Consider the following 15,241-nt stretch of genomic DNA (forward strand, 5'->3'; position numbering starts at 1 on the left):
AACTTGGAATGACTTACTGACAATACTAGCTTTTTATACCCACAGAATGTTGAAATTGATGTCACATTGAAAAGGGTTGTCTTTTAGTTTTTTGGTATTGGCCCCAATATGTAAGGCACACTGTACACAGTGAGACCATTACATGGAAAACACAAAATGAGGTGTGTCTATCACCCCAATACAATTGCCTCCCTATCCCAAAACTCTCTGAAGTGAAACAAACACCATATGTATGAAATCCATTGAGTTTCTCACAATATCCCTAACTTATTGTGAGTAGTGTATTACAGTATGTGCTCCAGGATCATTGGTTTGAAAGAGAAAACATCTCAAAAACGTGTCAAATAAATGTGAATATTATTAGTATTATCAGCTTAAAAGAAACACAATGATTGGGAAACCATCCTTGTGTTTCAAATCAGTGGATCCATAATTCAGGGTTCGTACACTTTTTTAGCAATAGTTTTCCATGACTTTTCATGGTTCTCCCACCGGAAGAAAATTTGGAAAATAACCCCTTAAATGGTGACTACTGGTGAGATTTTTGAAAAAAAAACATCATTTTCAGAATTTCAGAATCAGAATCTGAAGGGGAGTACACACATGATGATATTCAGGCTGATTTTGCTCCGATTTTACCCCTTCCTGACCACGGAAGATTATCTTCTGTTTTATAAGATTATCCTATACGATTATCCTGTGGTCTGTGGTGTGTTAAGAGTCAATTTGTCCCGATAATTTGCTTGGAAACGGGTCGTGGCCGACAATTGTAAATGTTAAACTTGTTTAATATTTACGACAAAAAATGTTCATGTGTGTGGGGAAAGCTGACGACTCCTGAGTCACTACTCCGTGAAATGTGATGTGAAACGCAACGTAGCCAACCAGCTGACTGAGGAACACGGAGCGGACGTAAATAAAAACAACTGTGAGATCTAACTTTTCCTATGGGGGTGTTTGAATTAGCCATTTTAATGTTTTTAATGGGACAGCAATAGTCCGAGGACCACCATCATTCCCTCTTCTATGTCTTCCATGTCTTTCATGGTTTCAAACGTTTATTTACTCTTTTTTATATACATTCTATGCTCTTTTCCGTTTATGAAGAGCCTGTTGATGCTGGGGTTGTTGCCATTGGTTACTCTAGATCACGTTTGATCACGCGATATTTCTGGCTCGGAGGACTAGATTCTAGATCGGCCGTGAGACAGATAATCTTTATGTGTGTGGTGTCCTTTGCTGAGAATATCGGAGCACACCACACACAGTACGATCAAAGCAGATTTTTTAATCTCCATGTGTGGGGGCTCTACAGATAAAAAAATCTCTTAAGATTTATAAAATCCTTATGTATGTACCCCCCTTAAGACATGATAAAAAATAGTGTAGAAATTGACGTTGCTGCTTGAAAATGTGTTAACCTCTTGAGCATTAGAGAACTTTTTTACCATTATTTTCTTTATATTATAGATTTTTTATGGAAACAGGATGTGTTTCAGAAGTCAGTGGGTCATATGATGTGGAGGCTATTGAGAAAAAAACAACACAATTTCTGCATATTAATATTCATATAAAATAGAGGAGGCCCTGAGATGAGCTGGCGACTTGTCCAAGGAGTACCCTACCCTCGCCCTGAGACGAGGTTGGGATTGGCTCCAGCAGCAACACCCAGCGACCCCATGGAAGGGGATAAGCGGTTACGGACGATGACATGACATGACATAAAATAGAGGAAGCACTAAAATACAATAAAAAGAGCTGTGTCTTATTGGTCCAGTTTACTAATACCATTTGCTGCTGATGTCACTGGGTCACATGACATGGAAGATATTGAAAAAACAATTATTTTGTATTAGCGCTGAAAATCCTGCAGCAGAATGCATACAGAGGAAACAATGACACATCAGATAACCTTTCGCAACGATTGCAGGCTCTTTGGTGGAGCTCTGCTTTGAATTAATTTCCGTCGTGACAAATGAATGGACTACTTGCAGAGTGACATGAAGACATGAAGTCATGACTCAGAGGCACAAAAAACTTTGACAACGGTGGCTGGTTTACTAATACCTGACCCTTGTCCGTTTTAATCGCACATTACATCATTTTATTTATATTTTACGCATCCTAAATATTTTCCACGCAATACTTCCATGACTTTTCCGAAACTTTACAGGAAATGTTATTTTTCATTAATTTTCGTGGACCTGGAAAATGAACGTGCGAACCCTGATAATCACTTTCTTTTTCTGTTTCAGTCCTGAAAAGGCTAATCACAGGATTTACTAAAAACAGACAGACAAGATTACAACATGAGTTGTGTTAATGTAATGTTCATGTACAATTATCATCTAGATTATAGGAAACATTCATATTTGGGGTAAAATTCAACAACTTATATGAAATTGAAAAAATAATCAGAAGCTTGTACTCTGTTTAAAAGATAAACATTTTCTTTGTGCTACAGCTTCAGTGCATCAGGACTACCAGCTGCTACAAGGAGCCAGTACGCATCATGCTGCAATCAACAAGGACAATGGAGACAAAGCAACTCTGGAATTAAGAACTATATCTGTGAGAAACGAGTTTCTTGCATTCTATGATGACAGAAGTGTGTAGTGTTGAGATCAGCTCTGTAAACTCAGACACATTTACATGTATTGTGTGTGACATGTTCCTCTGCCTTACATGCTGTATTGGAAGTGATCCAACACAACTACATGTGTATTACTGACTCTGCAGCCCTGCAGGACTATCACAATAAAAGCTTGTCTTTACTTTCCTTTAGTTGATAAGTTGCTGCTAATGTTCAGTGTGAAGCTTCTACAGGGGAGAGAAACATGCTTGAAGGTTTATGTTATGCTTCTTTAGCCTGTGTAATGTGCTCCTGTCCAATTCCCATGATAATTCCATGATGAGGTCAGTTCATAATTATAACCAAGGTCCCATTTAAACTTCATTTCAACTGTCTCATATCTGGATCAGCCCTTGATGCAATTTAACATTGTTCCTTCATTTTGGATCTTTGTTGTGCACTCCTACACACTGTTTGCATCTCTTGTCTCTCTGTGGGTCACAAGTTGTGCATGTAGCAGAGCTAACTTTAAAAAAAAAAAAAAAAACAATCCAGTAGCATTACATTTCCTGCGTCATGCACGTATGTGTGGTTAAACTGTGTGAATGCAGCTGGGCACAAATGTGCGTATGTCTACACACACTTTTTCTTTGCAGTGAAAACCTTGTATTTCCTCAAAGTCACTGTCAAGACAATAAACAGCTTCAGTTTGTAGCTTCAAATGTATTAATATTGTTTATTTGATGATGTCTTGATTCCAATTGGCAAACCATTAAAACTCTAATTTTGAAACAATTTTAAGTGAAGTGTGTTTTTCATGTGTTTAGTTGTGGTCTGTCCTGATGTCACTTCCTGTGTTAGAGGCTGTCCAACTAAAAGACAGAATGCTAAACTACACAGTCAAACCTGTTCAAGAATAGCTTCAGTTAAGTTTCCAGTTTGTAAAGATGTCTGCAGAAATTCTTGCTGCACCAGATTCCAGCTTCAATGTGAGATTCATCAGAACAGAGAACAGAGGAGAGGGAGAGGAGATGGAGGTGGAGATCTTAGAGGATGAAGAGTGTGACGGCCCCTGCCTGACATAACCAGTCTGATGCAGGTATGGTTTTGAACTACTGTGTTTTTCCATTTGTCCACAAGGGAACCAGAGGAGTGTGATTGTAGCAGCCAGCCAGATTCAGAGCACCTGGGCCTGACGCTCCCATAGGATAAAAGGCCAACTACCAGCGCCGTGCGCTCTCTCTCTCACCTGGACTCACTTCTGCCAGCTCCTGCAGGCTTTCGTCTTTTGTTTAATTTCTGTTTTGTTTTGCATCCCAACACCTTACACCTTATTGTTCACACATCCACATTTACACCGCTGATGTTACTGACTGTCAAACCTCACAGTTGCAGTTATTTCATCAGCTGTATAATTTATTATAATAAATACTTTACATTCATTACCACCCACTGCGTCCATTCCCGTATTTGTCATGGCCTAGGAGCCGGGTTATGACAAGAGCATCACGCTGATCTCGGATCACAACAAGCCAGTAAGTCTTAAAAGATGACAATTGAATAAAGAGAAGTAAGGTCAAATGTTTATGTGGCTATATTTAAATTACATACTGAGTTAAAATTATGAATCCATCCATCAGTTCACCATCAGTTACCGCTGACTACGGGTCATTATCAGCTGTCTTGGTGCTCTAATCTGGTGTAACGTCACTCATTATTCTTATAGAGGGAATGACAATGAGCAACAAACACTCCACAGTTTAAAGTGGTCACTTCAACCTTCATACCAACATAATAAAAATGTTGTCTATGTATTTTTCCTCTGTAGGACCAAACACTGAACAGAACGGTGCAGCTGTCAAAAGAAGGTGTTTCAGAGCTCCTGCAGTGACTCTGGGAGTGATGTATCTGCTCATACTGGCTGGAATCTACATACGCGGTGAGTGACTCAGTTTTTAATCCAAACTGTCACATCTAAGCGATTTAGTAATGTCATTGTAACCCCTATGAAAATACCACTTTGGGTTTACAGACTATTATTTATTTGTTTGGCTTTATAGTAATTCATTTTCATTTTAATATTTGGGTTTGTGAGGAAAACTGTATTTTAAGTTGACTGCAGTTGTGTAAAATAGCCGCTAGAGGGCGCTTTATGTATGTAAAACTGAGTGAATTCAGAAGATGCGAGCATTGCATGCTGGGATTGACCGACCTCACCTAGGCCTGATGTTAACGAGACCGCGATACAGTCACGAGTGAAGTTGATGACAAGTTATGCAAGGAATACTACCTTATACTGATGTTTATGATTTTGTACGTGTCCGAAGTCGTTGACGGAGGGTTCTGATCACTGCGACCGGAGGATTTGCTGTATTTTGTTTTATACGATTGAGGACTCCGGTGAGTGTACTAGCTTAGCATGCTACGTTGCTAGCGGACACATTATTTGTTCAGTTCAGTTATGATTAAGCTATGTTGAACCTTTCTTATTATCAAAAACCAATCGGGGTCAACTGTTAATGTTATGGAGATGTTGAAATGAGTGTATAAGCTGAGTTTTGTGTTTTGGAAATGCATTTATTTCGAATGAGGAACCGTGATTTTTACTGTGTCATTCTCAGGCGCCATGTTTAAGGTTGGAAAGTTAACAACGTGCTAGATGAGTGCTAATGTTCATGATTTGTACACGTAAAGGTCTTCTTGGTAATAATATGCGTTAGTTCATGTTTAGATGGTAAGAAAAATGCATAATAGTAGATGTGAATAAGAAATACATGATTTGGTAAGTGAAAAAAAGATGATAAAGAATAAATGGTGTACATGATTTAACAATACTGTTAAAAAAGGGATAAAAACATGATGTCTAAGGTTTGATGTCTCAGGATGAAGTTTATCATTCCTTTTGTGGTCAGTATTATAAGTTGCACTTGAGTTAAAGAGAATAAGAGAGATACGATACTGTACAGTAATTGGTGATTGATAATTATTTTTAATTTCTGCTATGGCAGATTGGTTTTTTTGTTGCTGGATCTACACTGTGGGACAGCATCGATTCCAACCAGGACTTCTGTCTGGTGCGAGGCAAGGTTAGAGGGGATCTGGATTCCTCCATCTTCATCATCTTCCTGAAGATCCATTCCTGGAGCAGATAAGATCTAAAGCTGCGCAGCAATCATACAAACACACACACTACCCGGGTAGCACATACACATTGAGACACTTGGACGAACCCGAATACAAACTGAACTTTTGGACCAGACTTTGATGGACATTGATATCGGACAGCAATACGCTGTCAAGGGCAACTTTCAGTTTTGTTTTTTTGTTTAGTGGAGAATTGAATCTGAGGTGTGATTCTACTTTTTGTTGCTTGTGAAAATAAACATCCTTGTGTTTACATTTACACTAACTCATCCCTCGCTCTTTGAATTGAATCTGAGTACAGTAGTCAAGTAAGTGTTGTTCTTACTGGGTTACATAGTAGTTTTTGTGGCGAGCTAGCCCAGGAGCGAGGGTTATATAGGTTAACTGAACAATACAAACTGTGATTTAAACGCAGGAAATTGCTAACTGATCAGTCTGATTATCCCCATTATCATTATTATTTTTTTTTACTTTTTGTTTTGCCCCTTCTAACTTGAACAGAAGCAAAGGAAAAGACAATGGCAGACATTGATGACACACTTTCTGTATGTGTTTCCGGTGTTACCAGTGGTAATGCAGACCAGGACATTATAGATTCCCTTGAGAAATATGGCCCAGTAACCGGCATAAGGAGAGAGCGAAACACAGGAGTGTCAAGTGGAGAAACAGTCATTGTGGATTTCAAATCCGGAACTGCAAGAGCCAATATTGAGACACTTCTCCCTATGGAAGTAGTGAATGTGACCAATCCAAGTGTAAAGTGGCAGGTTGACCGTGTTAAAACAACAACACAATTCACTAATCAGATTGCGACAGTCCTGTGTACATCCTCCACTGACTCCAGTGACGGCAGTGACTCTGACAGTAGTGCCCAATCAGACCACAGCACCACACCCCTAGTACGCAGAAGCAAGAAACCATATAAACACAGTAAACCCCCCCCACACATTAAACCTGCTACAACACCCAACCCAAGTGAACCAGGTGTAGTTAAAAAGAGATACACTGTACCTGGAAGTCCAACAAATCTAAGTAATGAAGTAACAAACCCACCTGAGGTGCAAAGAGTTGTAGTGGAACACGTGATCAAGAATCAGTCCACCTCCAAATGGATGAGGACATTCTCTGGAAAAGTACCCAAACCCCCTGGTGAGGCAGATTATGAGACATGGTCATTACATGTAGAATTGATGTTTGATGATGACAGTCTATCGGTTGATGTGCAACGGAGAAAAATACTAGAGAGCCTGCTTCCCCCAGCTTCGGATGTGGTAAGGCAACTTGGTACATCTGCACATCCCAGACATTATGTCCAGCTGCTCAACTCTGCGTATGGACTTGTAGAAGATGGGGAGGAGGTATTTGCAAGATTCTTAAACACAAATCAGAATACAGGGGAGAAGCCATCTGATTATCTACAGAGATTGCAGAGTCTTCTGTGCACAGCTGTAAGGAGAGGTGGTGTAAAACAGGCGAACGCCGACCGACACTTACTGAAGCAATTCAAGCGTGGCTGCTGGGACCACAGTCTGGTCTTACAGCTGGAGTTCAAAAATGAAACACCTCCCAACTTTGCAGAGCTGTTGCTACAGGTACGTACTGAAGAGGACAGGAGAGCATCAAAACATGACAGGATGCAACGTCACTTTGGCTCCTCTAAGACAAAGCCTTCAGTGAACGTTCACTCTGTGCCTGACATCTCTCTCTGTGATTCCAATGCCAGCTTACTGCAGTCATACATCTCTGAAACTGAAAGTCTAAGAAAACAAGTAGCTCAGTTACAGATGCAGCTCAACAGCAAGAAATACAAGAAGGATAAAAAACAGGAATTTAAAGGTGCATTATCAACAAATAACTCACCTCCACCAGTAGCTGAAGCACAGGCTCATCATGTGATGCCGCAGAACACACCCACTTCAAGACCTCAGCCAAAGGCCTGGTTCTGTTATAAGTGTGGAGAGGATGGCCACATTGCCAGAAACTGTGACGAGCCCATGAACAAAGCCCTCGTAGACCAAAAATACACAGAACTTAGACACAAGCAGGACGAGTGGAAGGCAAAACAGCCTTTAAACTGGAACGGGTTCCAGTGACGGGACCTACTGGAACCGAGGACACAGAGGAGAGTCCCATATCAAAATGGAGATGTGAAACCAAATGTCAACAAACTACGACAACTGCACGCCGGCTCACAAGAAGGTTGGTTGGTTCGAGACATGTGGCCAGAGTCACAGTTGGCAGAGTTCAGCAAAACTGTCTAATGGACGGAGGCTCACAGGTCACGACCATCACCAAATCCTTTCATGAAACCTACTTACCTTCTCACCCCCTCATTCCCATAGAGGACCTCTTGCACATAGAGGGAGCTGCAGGCCAACTCGTCCCTTACCTTGGCTGCATTGAAGTTGACATAACTTTCCCAGAACATTTCACAGGAGAGCCTAAGGTGGTCACAACGCTGGCTCTAGTTGTTCCCGATCCAAGAACAAGTGTAGAGGTTCCAGTTCTTGTCGGCACAAATACTCTTGATATCTTGTACAAAGGTTTCAAAGAAGGAACAAACATTTCACCGGACTGTGAATATGCCTCACTCGTCAGACACCTGCAGAGTATTTACTTGAGCAGGACACAACAAGATGGGACAGTGGGCAGGGTAAAATTACAGTCAAAGAACATTATAGTCATTCCGGCTGGAAAGAAAATGGCGGTAAATGGCCGTGCAAGACATGTCCCCACTGTTCATGGTGCACCTCTTCTGGTGGAGCCCCCCACTAATGTCGATCTGCCAGGTGGCTTGGTATCCTGCCGTTACATCATGGCAAGCCCACGTCAGACCTCCTTTAAAGTCCCTATTCTCCTCAAAAATGAGTCTGCGCACGACATTGTAGTTCCAGCCCATCGAACTCTGGCAGAGCTCTCAATGCCACTATCCATCTCTCCATTGACCCCCACCAGTGATATTAAAGGGGAGGTACAAATCTCAAACCAGACCATCGCTACTGCTCAGTGTTTCACAGCTGGTCAAGTAAATCCTGAAAATCTGATCGAGTTTGAGTTTGCTGATTCCCCTCTGTCAGAAGAATGGAAAGACAGGGTTACCAGGAAGTTGAATTCAATTCCTGAAGTCTTCGCAAGGGGAGATTTGGACTATGGACACACAACAGCTGTAAAGCACAAGATCCGCCTTTCTGACCCGACGCCTTTCAAACAAAGGGCAAGGCCCATCCATCCATCTGATTACGAGGCAGTTCGTCTCCATCTGAAAGAGCTGTATGACGCAAACGTCATAAGGGAGTCAGAGAGCCCATTTGCTTCGCCAATTGTCGTTGTGAAAAAGAAAAATGGACAAATCCGCCTATGTGTGGATTACAGAAAACTAAACAACCAAACAATCAAAGATGCTTATGCTTTGCCACACATCGAAGAGGCGTTTGCAGCTCTGACAGGAGCAAAGTGGTTTTCTGTCATGGATTTAAAGTCGGGTTATTATCAAGTGGAAATGGAGGAAGAGGATAAACATAAGACTGCCTTTGTCACACCGATGGGTTTTTGGGAGTTCAATAGGATGCCGCAGGGAGTAACCAATGCTCCAAGCACCTTCCAGCGAGTTATGGAAAAGTGTATGGGCTCCCTAAATCACAGAGAAGTGCTGGTATTCCTGGACGATCTTATTGTGTTCTCCAATACCCTGGAAGAACATGAAGAGCGGCTTTTGAGGGTGCTGAACCGACTGAGAGAGTTCGGTCTCAAATTGTCATCGGAGAAATGTCATTTCTTCAGGAAGTCTGTGAGATACTTAGGTCACATAGTGTCAGAAAATGGTGTGGAGACAGACCCTAATAAGATCGCATCACTCACCTCATGGCCCCGCCCAAACAACATATCTGAGTTGAAGTCGTTCCTCGGCTTCACAGGATATTATCGGAGGTTTGTCAGAGACTACTCCAAGATTTCAAAGCCTCTAAATGATCTGACGGCTGGATACGTCCCTGCAAAGAAAAGGAAACATGACAACCCTTCAAAAGGGCAAAGGTCATTCTCTAATGTTGACGTAAAGAAACCATTTAATGACAAATGGACATCTTCGTGTGAGGAGGCATTCAAAACCCTCATTGAGCGATTAACAACAGCACCCGTACTGGGATTCGCCGACTCCAAGAAGCCATACATACTCCACACAGATGCTAGCTTGCATGGACTTGGAGCCGCGCTGTACCAAGAACAAGATGGTCAAATGAAGGTTATTGCATATGCCAGTCGAGGGTTATCCAACAGTGAACGCAGGTACCCCACGCACAAGCTTGAGTTCCTCAGCCTCAAGTGGGCAATCACGGATAAGTTTGCAGATTACCTCTATGGAGTAGAGTTCAATGTGTTGACTGACAATAACCCCTTGACTTACGTTTTGACCTCTGCAAAACTGGACGCCTGTGGTCATCGTTGGCTTGCCGACCTTTCCAACTTCAACTTCAGCATCAGATACAGGGCTGGCAAAAAGAACCAGGACGCAGATGGGCTATCAAGACGTCCACATGCCCCTGCAGAAGTTGATGACAGTGCAGCAGTTGAGGATGAGCGAGTGCGACAGTTCATGTCAAAGTTTGTGAAGGAGGGAAATGAGGACAATTTCCCACAGGAGGCCGTCAGAGCCGTCTGTGAGAGACATCAGCTGGACAAACTCACTGAAACAGAGGAAGAAAATGGTCACTCACCTGTCATTGTGGAGTGTCTGGCAATGGATGAGCGAGCCATCTGCCCTGAATATGCTCAAGCCAACTTGCTTCCTGGATCCACCACACTTCCCAGGATGTCTCAGCAAGATTGGGCTATGGAGCAGAGAAATGATCCGACAATCAACAGAGTAATAGACATCGTCAGGGCGGGTAAACACCTCACTTACCGTCTCCGGCAGAAAGAGGAAAGGGAAGTGCAGCTACTGCTCAGAGTTCAAGACCAGCTGATATTGAGTGACGAAGTTCTGTATAGAAAGTGCAAGATCGAGAATCAGCCTGATTTCCAGCTTGTTCTCCCGAAGAAATACAGACAAATGGCACTGATGAATCTCCATGATGATGTTGGTCATTTGGGGTATGAGAGGACAGTAGATCTGGTGCGTGCACGGTTCTATTGGCCAAGGATGTGTTTTGAGGTTGAAGAGAAAATCAGAAAATGTGAAAGGTGCCTTCGACGCAAGGCAAGAGCAGAGAAAACAGCCCCTCTTGTTAACATCAAGACCAGCCGGCCACTTGAGTTGGTGTGCATGGACTATCTCTCCTTGGAGCCAGACGGCCGTGGCACAAAAAACATACTTGTGATAACTGACCACTTCACAAAGTACGCTGTTGCAGTTCCTACCCCTGATCAAAAGGAGAAAACAGTGGCCAAAGCTTTATGGAACAACTTCTTTGTACACTATGGCATGCCTGAACGCTTACATAGCGATCAAGGCCGCAACTTTGAGTCTGCCGTCATCAAAAATCTCTGTGAGTTTTTGGGGATAAAGAAATCAAGAACAACCCCTTACCACCCACGGGGTAATCCAGTAGAGCGTTTCAACCGGACCTTGCTGGCAATGCTTGGAACCCTCGAAGAAGTGGATAAAGTGAAGTGGAGAGACTATGTGCAGCCATTAGTCCACGCCTATAATTGCACGAAAAACGACACTACAGGATTTTCTCCTTACCAACTAATGTATGGAAGACAGCCGAACCTGCCTATTGACGTGGCATTTGGATTACATCCTGAAGGGCTGAGGAAAGTCACTCATAGCGAGTATGTGAAAAGGCTCAGAGAAACCCTGGAGGAGAGTTACAGACTGGCTGTAGAGCACAGTGATAAGATGGCTCTACGCAACAAACAGAGGTACGACTTGAAGGTCAGAGAATCCATTCTACAAGCTGGAGACAGAGTCCTTGTGAAAAATGTGGGGATACGAGGAAAACACAAGATTGCAGACAAGTGGAGTCAAACGGTCTACAAGGTTGTCAGACACATTAGTGATTCCCCAGTGTATGTAGTGGCTCCGCTCACATCTGAAGGACCTGAGAGAACCCTACATCGAGACCTTCTCCTACCTTGTGGGTTTCTTGCACCTTCAAACTCAGTTGAAGCAGATAAAATCGGTCTGGATGGCTGGGAAGAGACAACTGCCAAACCCACACAGAATCCTGCACCGGAAGCCAAGGGGGCAGGAAGCCGACTTGATAGTGACGAAGAGGAGGAACTGGACTATCCATTAGTAAATCAAGATAAGGCTACTTACCCATCATTCACTGTTGTATATGACATTCCCAGAACCAAGACCAAGCCTCCTTTGCAGCTGGATGTGAATCCAGTAGGGTCAGATCTTAACCCGACTGCTGAAGAATTTCATCCCCCCCAGGTGGTGAGAGAGGAACACTCAAACACATTTCAGGTTCCTAGCGTGGAAGCAGAAGAGGATAATAACTTACCTGCTGACCCCTTACCTGGAGATGAGACAAATTTACCTGTGGAAGAAATAGAACAATCTGCTACGGTGCCTCTTGAAGAGGATCTGACAGTACCCAATGAACCGGTCAACAAAGGACCCGGAATTGACAATGCAGAACTGCAAAATCAGAATCAGAGAGCAATGAGAGAGGAGAACGAAAGAGACAATGTTGGAGAGGAGATTGGACTGACTGATACCAGTTCTGTCCAGGACGAAACAGAACCAGAGGCCCGATGGCCAACCAGAGCTAGAAGAGAGCCTGACAGATTGGCATACAAGTCTCTTGGGAACCCTTTGACTTTGGTCATGCACTCTATACTTCACAGCCTCGACCAAGTTTTCACAGAAGCTCTTGATCTGCCCAAAGTACCAAGCCCTTCACCTTCCCCTTACACAAGCCGAGTTTTTGATGTTTAAGTATGAGTTGACATGCAGAGACGCATGCCAATTAAGGGCGGGTGGATGTAACCCCTATGAAAATACCACTTTGGGTTTACAGACTATTATTTATTTGTTTGGCTTTATAGTAATTCATTTTCATTTTAATATTTGGGTTTGTGAGGAAAACTGTATTTTAAGTTGACTGCAGTTGTGTAAAATAGCCGCTAGAGGGCGCTTTATGTATGTAAAACTGAGTGAATTCAGAAGATGCGAGCATTGCATGCTGGGATTGACCGACCTCACCTAGGCCTGATGTTAACGAGACCGCGATACAGTCACGAGTGAAGTTGATGACAAGTTATGCAAGGAATACTACCTTATACTGATGTTTATGATTTTGTACGTGTCCGAAGTCGTTGACGGAGGGTTCTGATCACTGCGACCGGAGGATTTGCTGTATTTTGTTTTATACGATTGAGGACTCCGGTGAGTGTACTAGCTTAGCATGCTACGTTGCTAGCGGACACATTATTTGTTCAGTTCAGTTATGATTAAGCTATGTTGAACCTTTCTTATTATCAAAAACCAATCGGGGTCAACTGTTAATGTTATGGAGATGTTGAAATGAGTGTATAAGCTGAGTTTTGTGTTTTGGAAATGCATTTATTTCGAATGAGGAACCGTGATTTTTACTGTGTCATTCTCAGGCGCCATGTTTAAGGTTGGAAAGTTAACAACGTGCTAGATGAGTGCTAATGTTCATGATTTGTACACGTAAAGGTCTTCTTGGTAATAATATGCGTTAGTTCATGTTTAGATGGTAAGAAAAATGCATAATAGTAGATGTGAATAAGAAATACATGATTTGGTAAGTGAAAAAAAGATGATAAAGAATAAATGGTGTACATGATTTAACAATACTGTTAAAAAGGGATAAAAACATGATGTCTAAGGTTTGATGTCTCAGGATGAAGTTTATCATTCCTTTTGTGGTCAGTATTATAAGTTGCACTTGAGTTAAAGAGAATAAGAGAGATACGATACTGTACAGTAATTGGTGATTGATAATTATTTTTAATTTCTGCTATGGCAGATTGGTTTTTTTGTTGCTGGATCTACACTGTGGGACAGCATCGATTCCAACCAGGACTTCTGTCTGGTGCGAGGCAAGGTTAGAGGGGATCTGGATTCCTCCATCTTCATCATCTTCCTGAAGATCCATTCCTGGAGCAGATAAGATCTAAAGCTGCGCAGCAATCATACAAACACACACACTACCCGGGTAGCACATACACATTGAGACACTTGGACGAACCCGAATACAAACTGAACTTTTGGACCAGACTTTGATGGACATTGATATCGGACAGCAATACGCTGTCAAGGGCAACTTTCAGTTTTGTTTTTTTGTTTAGTGGAGAATTGAATCTGAGGTGTGATTCTACTTTTTGTTGCTTGTGAAAATAAACATCCTTGTGTTTACATTTACACTAACTCATCCCTCGCTCTTTGAATTGAATCTGAGTACAGTAGTCAAGTAAGTGTTGTTCTTACTGGGTTACATCATGTTTTAGGCTTCTTTCAGTTAGATAACACAATAGGTGCATATTGATCTTTAGCATCATCGTATCACTTTCTTCCTGTAATCAGAGTTTTGTCCAAGCGACATTTTAGGACCAACACTAAAGCCAGTCAGCACAGGCTGTTTCTTGTCTCATTCTGTGTAGTAATCCTATCTGCATAATCCTATACAATCCATACACTGTTAGGTGAGCATTTCTTTCGCGTTTCTGCAAAACAACATATCAGTTAAAACTGAATGTTTCTTTATGCTGCAACTTCATGTTTGCTTAGGTTGAATTATGCATTTCTCTCTTAATAAATTAAAATATAGGGACAAAAAACACTAGAAATGTCCAAAGCTCTCCTTAATAAACACCTTCTGTCTCCAGAAGAGCAGATGGAAATATCTCTGGTGTCCTTAAAAATATCCAGTGTTGTGACTCAAACTCTAGTGATCGGTTTGGTTGTAACAAGGCCACCACCAGCTGCAACAGATGTGACAGAGAGCAAGTAGAGAGTATATGCGTGTGTGTTTGTGGGTTGGTGGGCAGGTGAAAGTGTAAGCAGATAAATCAAAATACCCTGCTGTTTGAAAAAAGAAACAATAGAATTATTTTGTGTTTATTTCTAGTTTATCTAAATTTTATCATAAATCTAAAGATAAGACAGTTCTGTAATCTAGCTGTTATAAAGTCCACAATGTTTTCATAAAGAGTCAAGTGAATGAAAGGGAGGATATGTGAGATTCTCTGTATGTTGTTACTTCCTGAATGTTTTCGACTGACACCAGACAGACGTCGACCAAAAAACACTGCTAACAGTGACAGCTGTTTAAAGAACAAGAAGAAAATCACAGTTTGACTGAGGGAGGGGGGGGGGGGGGGGAAGAATCATAATTGTCTGAAGCCATTATGATTCTTCAGAAGTCTGAGCCATAAAAACCAAGTGTCCGGCCTGATCTGACATATGATTGGCTGCCTGAACAAGAGAGACGTTTCTGTGTGTGCTCGCAATAGCTTCAAAGAAAAGGGGAAGTGCAATCTGCCTGACAGCAGTGCAAGTTTCTATTGTTAAATGGTTGATTGATAGATGATGTAATACTGCATTCC

At 42.0% G+C, this 15,241-nt stretch overlaps 3 protein-coding genes across 14 annotated transcripts in view; 2 read left to right on the forward strand and 1 right to left on the reverse strand.

Moving 5' to 3' along the window:
• Window positions 1-2,713, forward strand: part of LOC115579064 (CD209 antigen-like protein C) — a 37,584-nt gene extending 34,871 nt beyond the window's left edge. For all 3 annotated transcript variants that reach the window (XM_030412542.1, XM_030412541.1, XM_030412543.1), the window contains one exon: window positions 2,465-2,713. In XM_030412542.1, the coding sequence (XP_030268402.1) occupies window positions 2,465-2,600 (136 nt within the window). In that variant the 3' untranslated portion in view covers window positions 2,601-2,713. The remainder of the gene's footprint in view (window positions 1-2,464) is intronic.
• col14a1b (collagen, type XIV, alpha 1b) overlaps window positions 1-15,241 on the reverse strand; it is a 292,249-nt gene that overhangs the window by 142,526 nt on the left and 134,482 nt on the right. The window lies entirely within an intron of this gene.
• On the forward strand, window positions 4,596-7,958 carry LOC115579062 (zinc finger CCHC domain-containing protein 12-like). The gene is made up of 2 exons (XM_030412526.1): window positions 4,596-4,972; window positions 5,581-7,958. The coding sequence occupies exon 2, from the start codon at window positions 6,235-6,237 to the stop codon at window positions 7,807-7,809; it is 1,575 nt and encodes a 524-aa protein (XP_030268386.1). The 5' UTR covers window positions 4,596-4,972; window positions 5,581-6,234; the 3' UTR covers window positions 7,810-7,958.

Source organism: Sparus aurata, chromosome 3 (genome assembly GCF_900880675.1).
Source record: "Sparus aurata chromosome 3, fSpaAur1.1, whole genome shotgun sequence".
NCBI classification, from domain to species: Eukaryota; Metazoa; Chordata; class Actinopteri; order Spariformes; family Sparidae; genus Sparus; species Sparus aurata.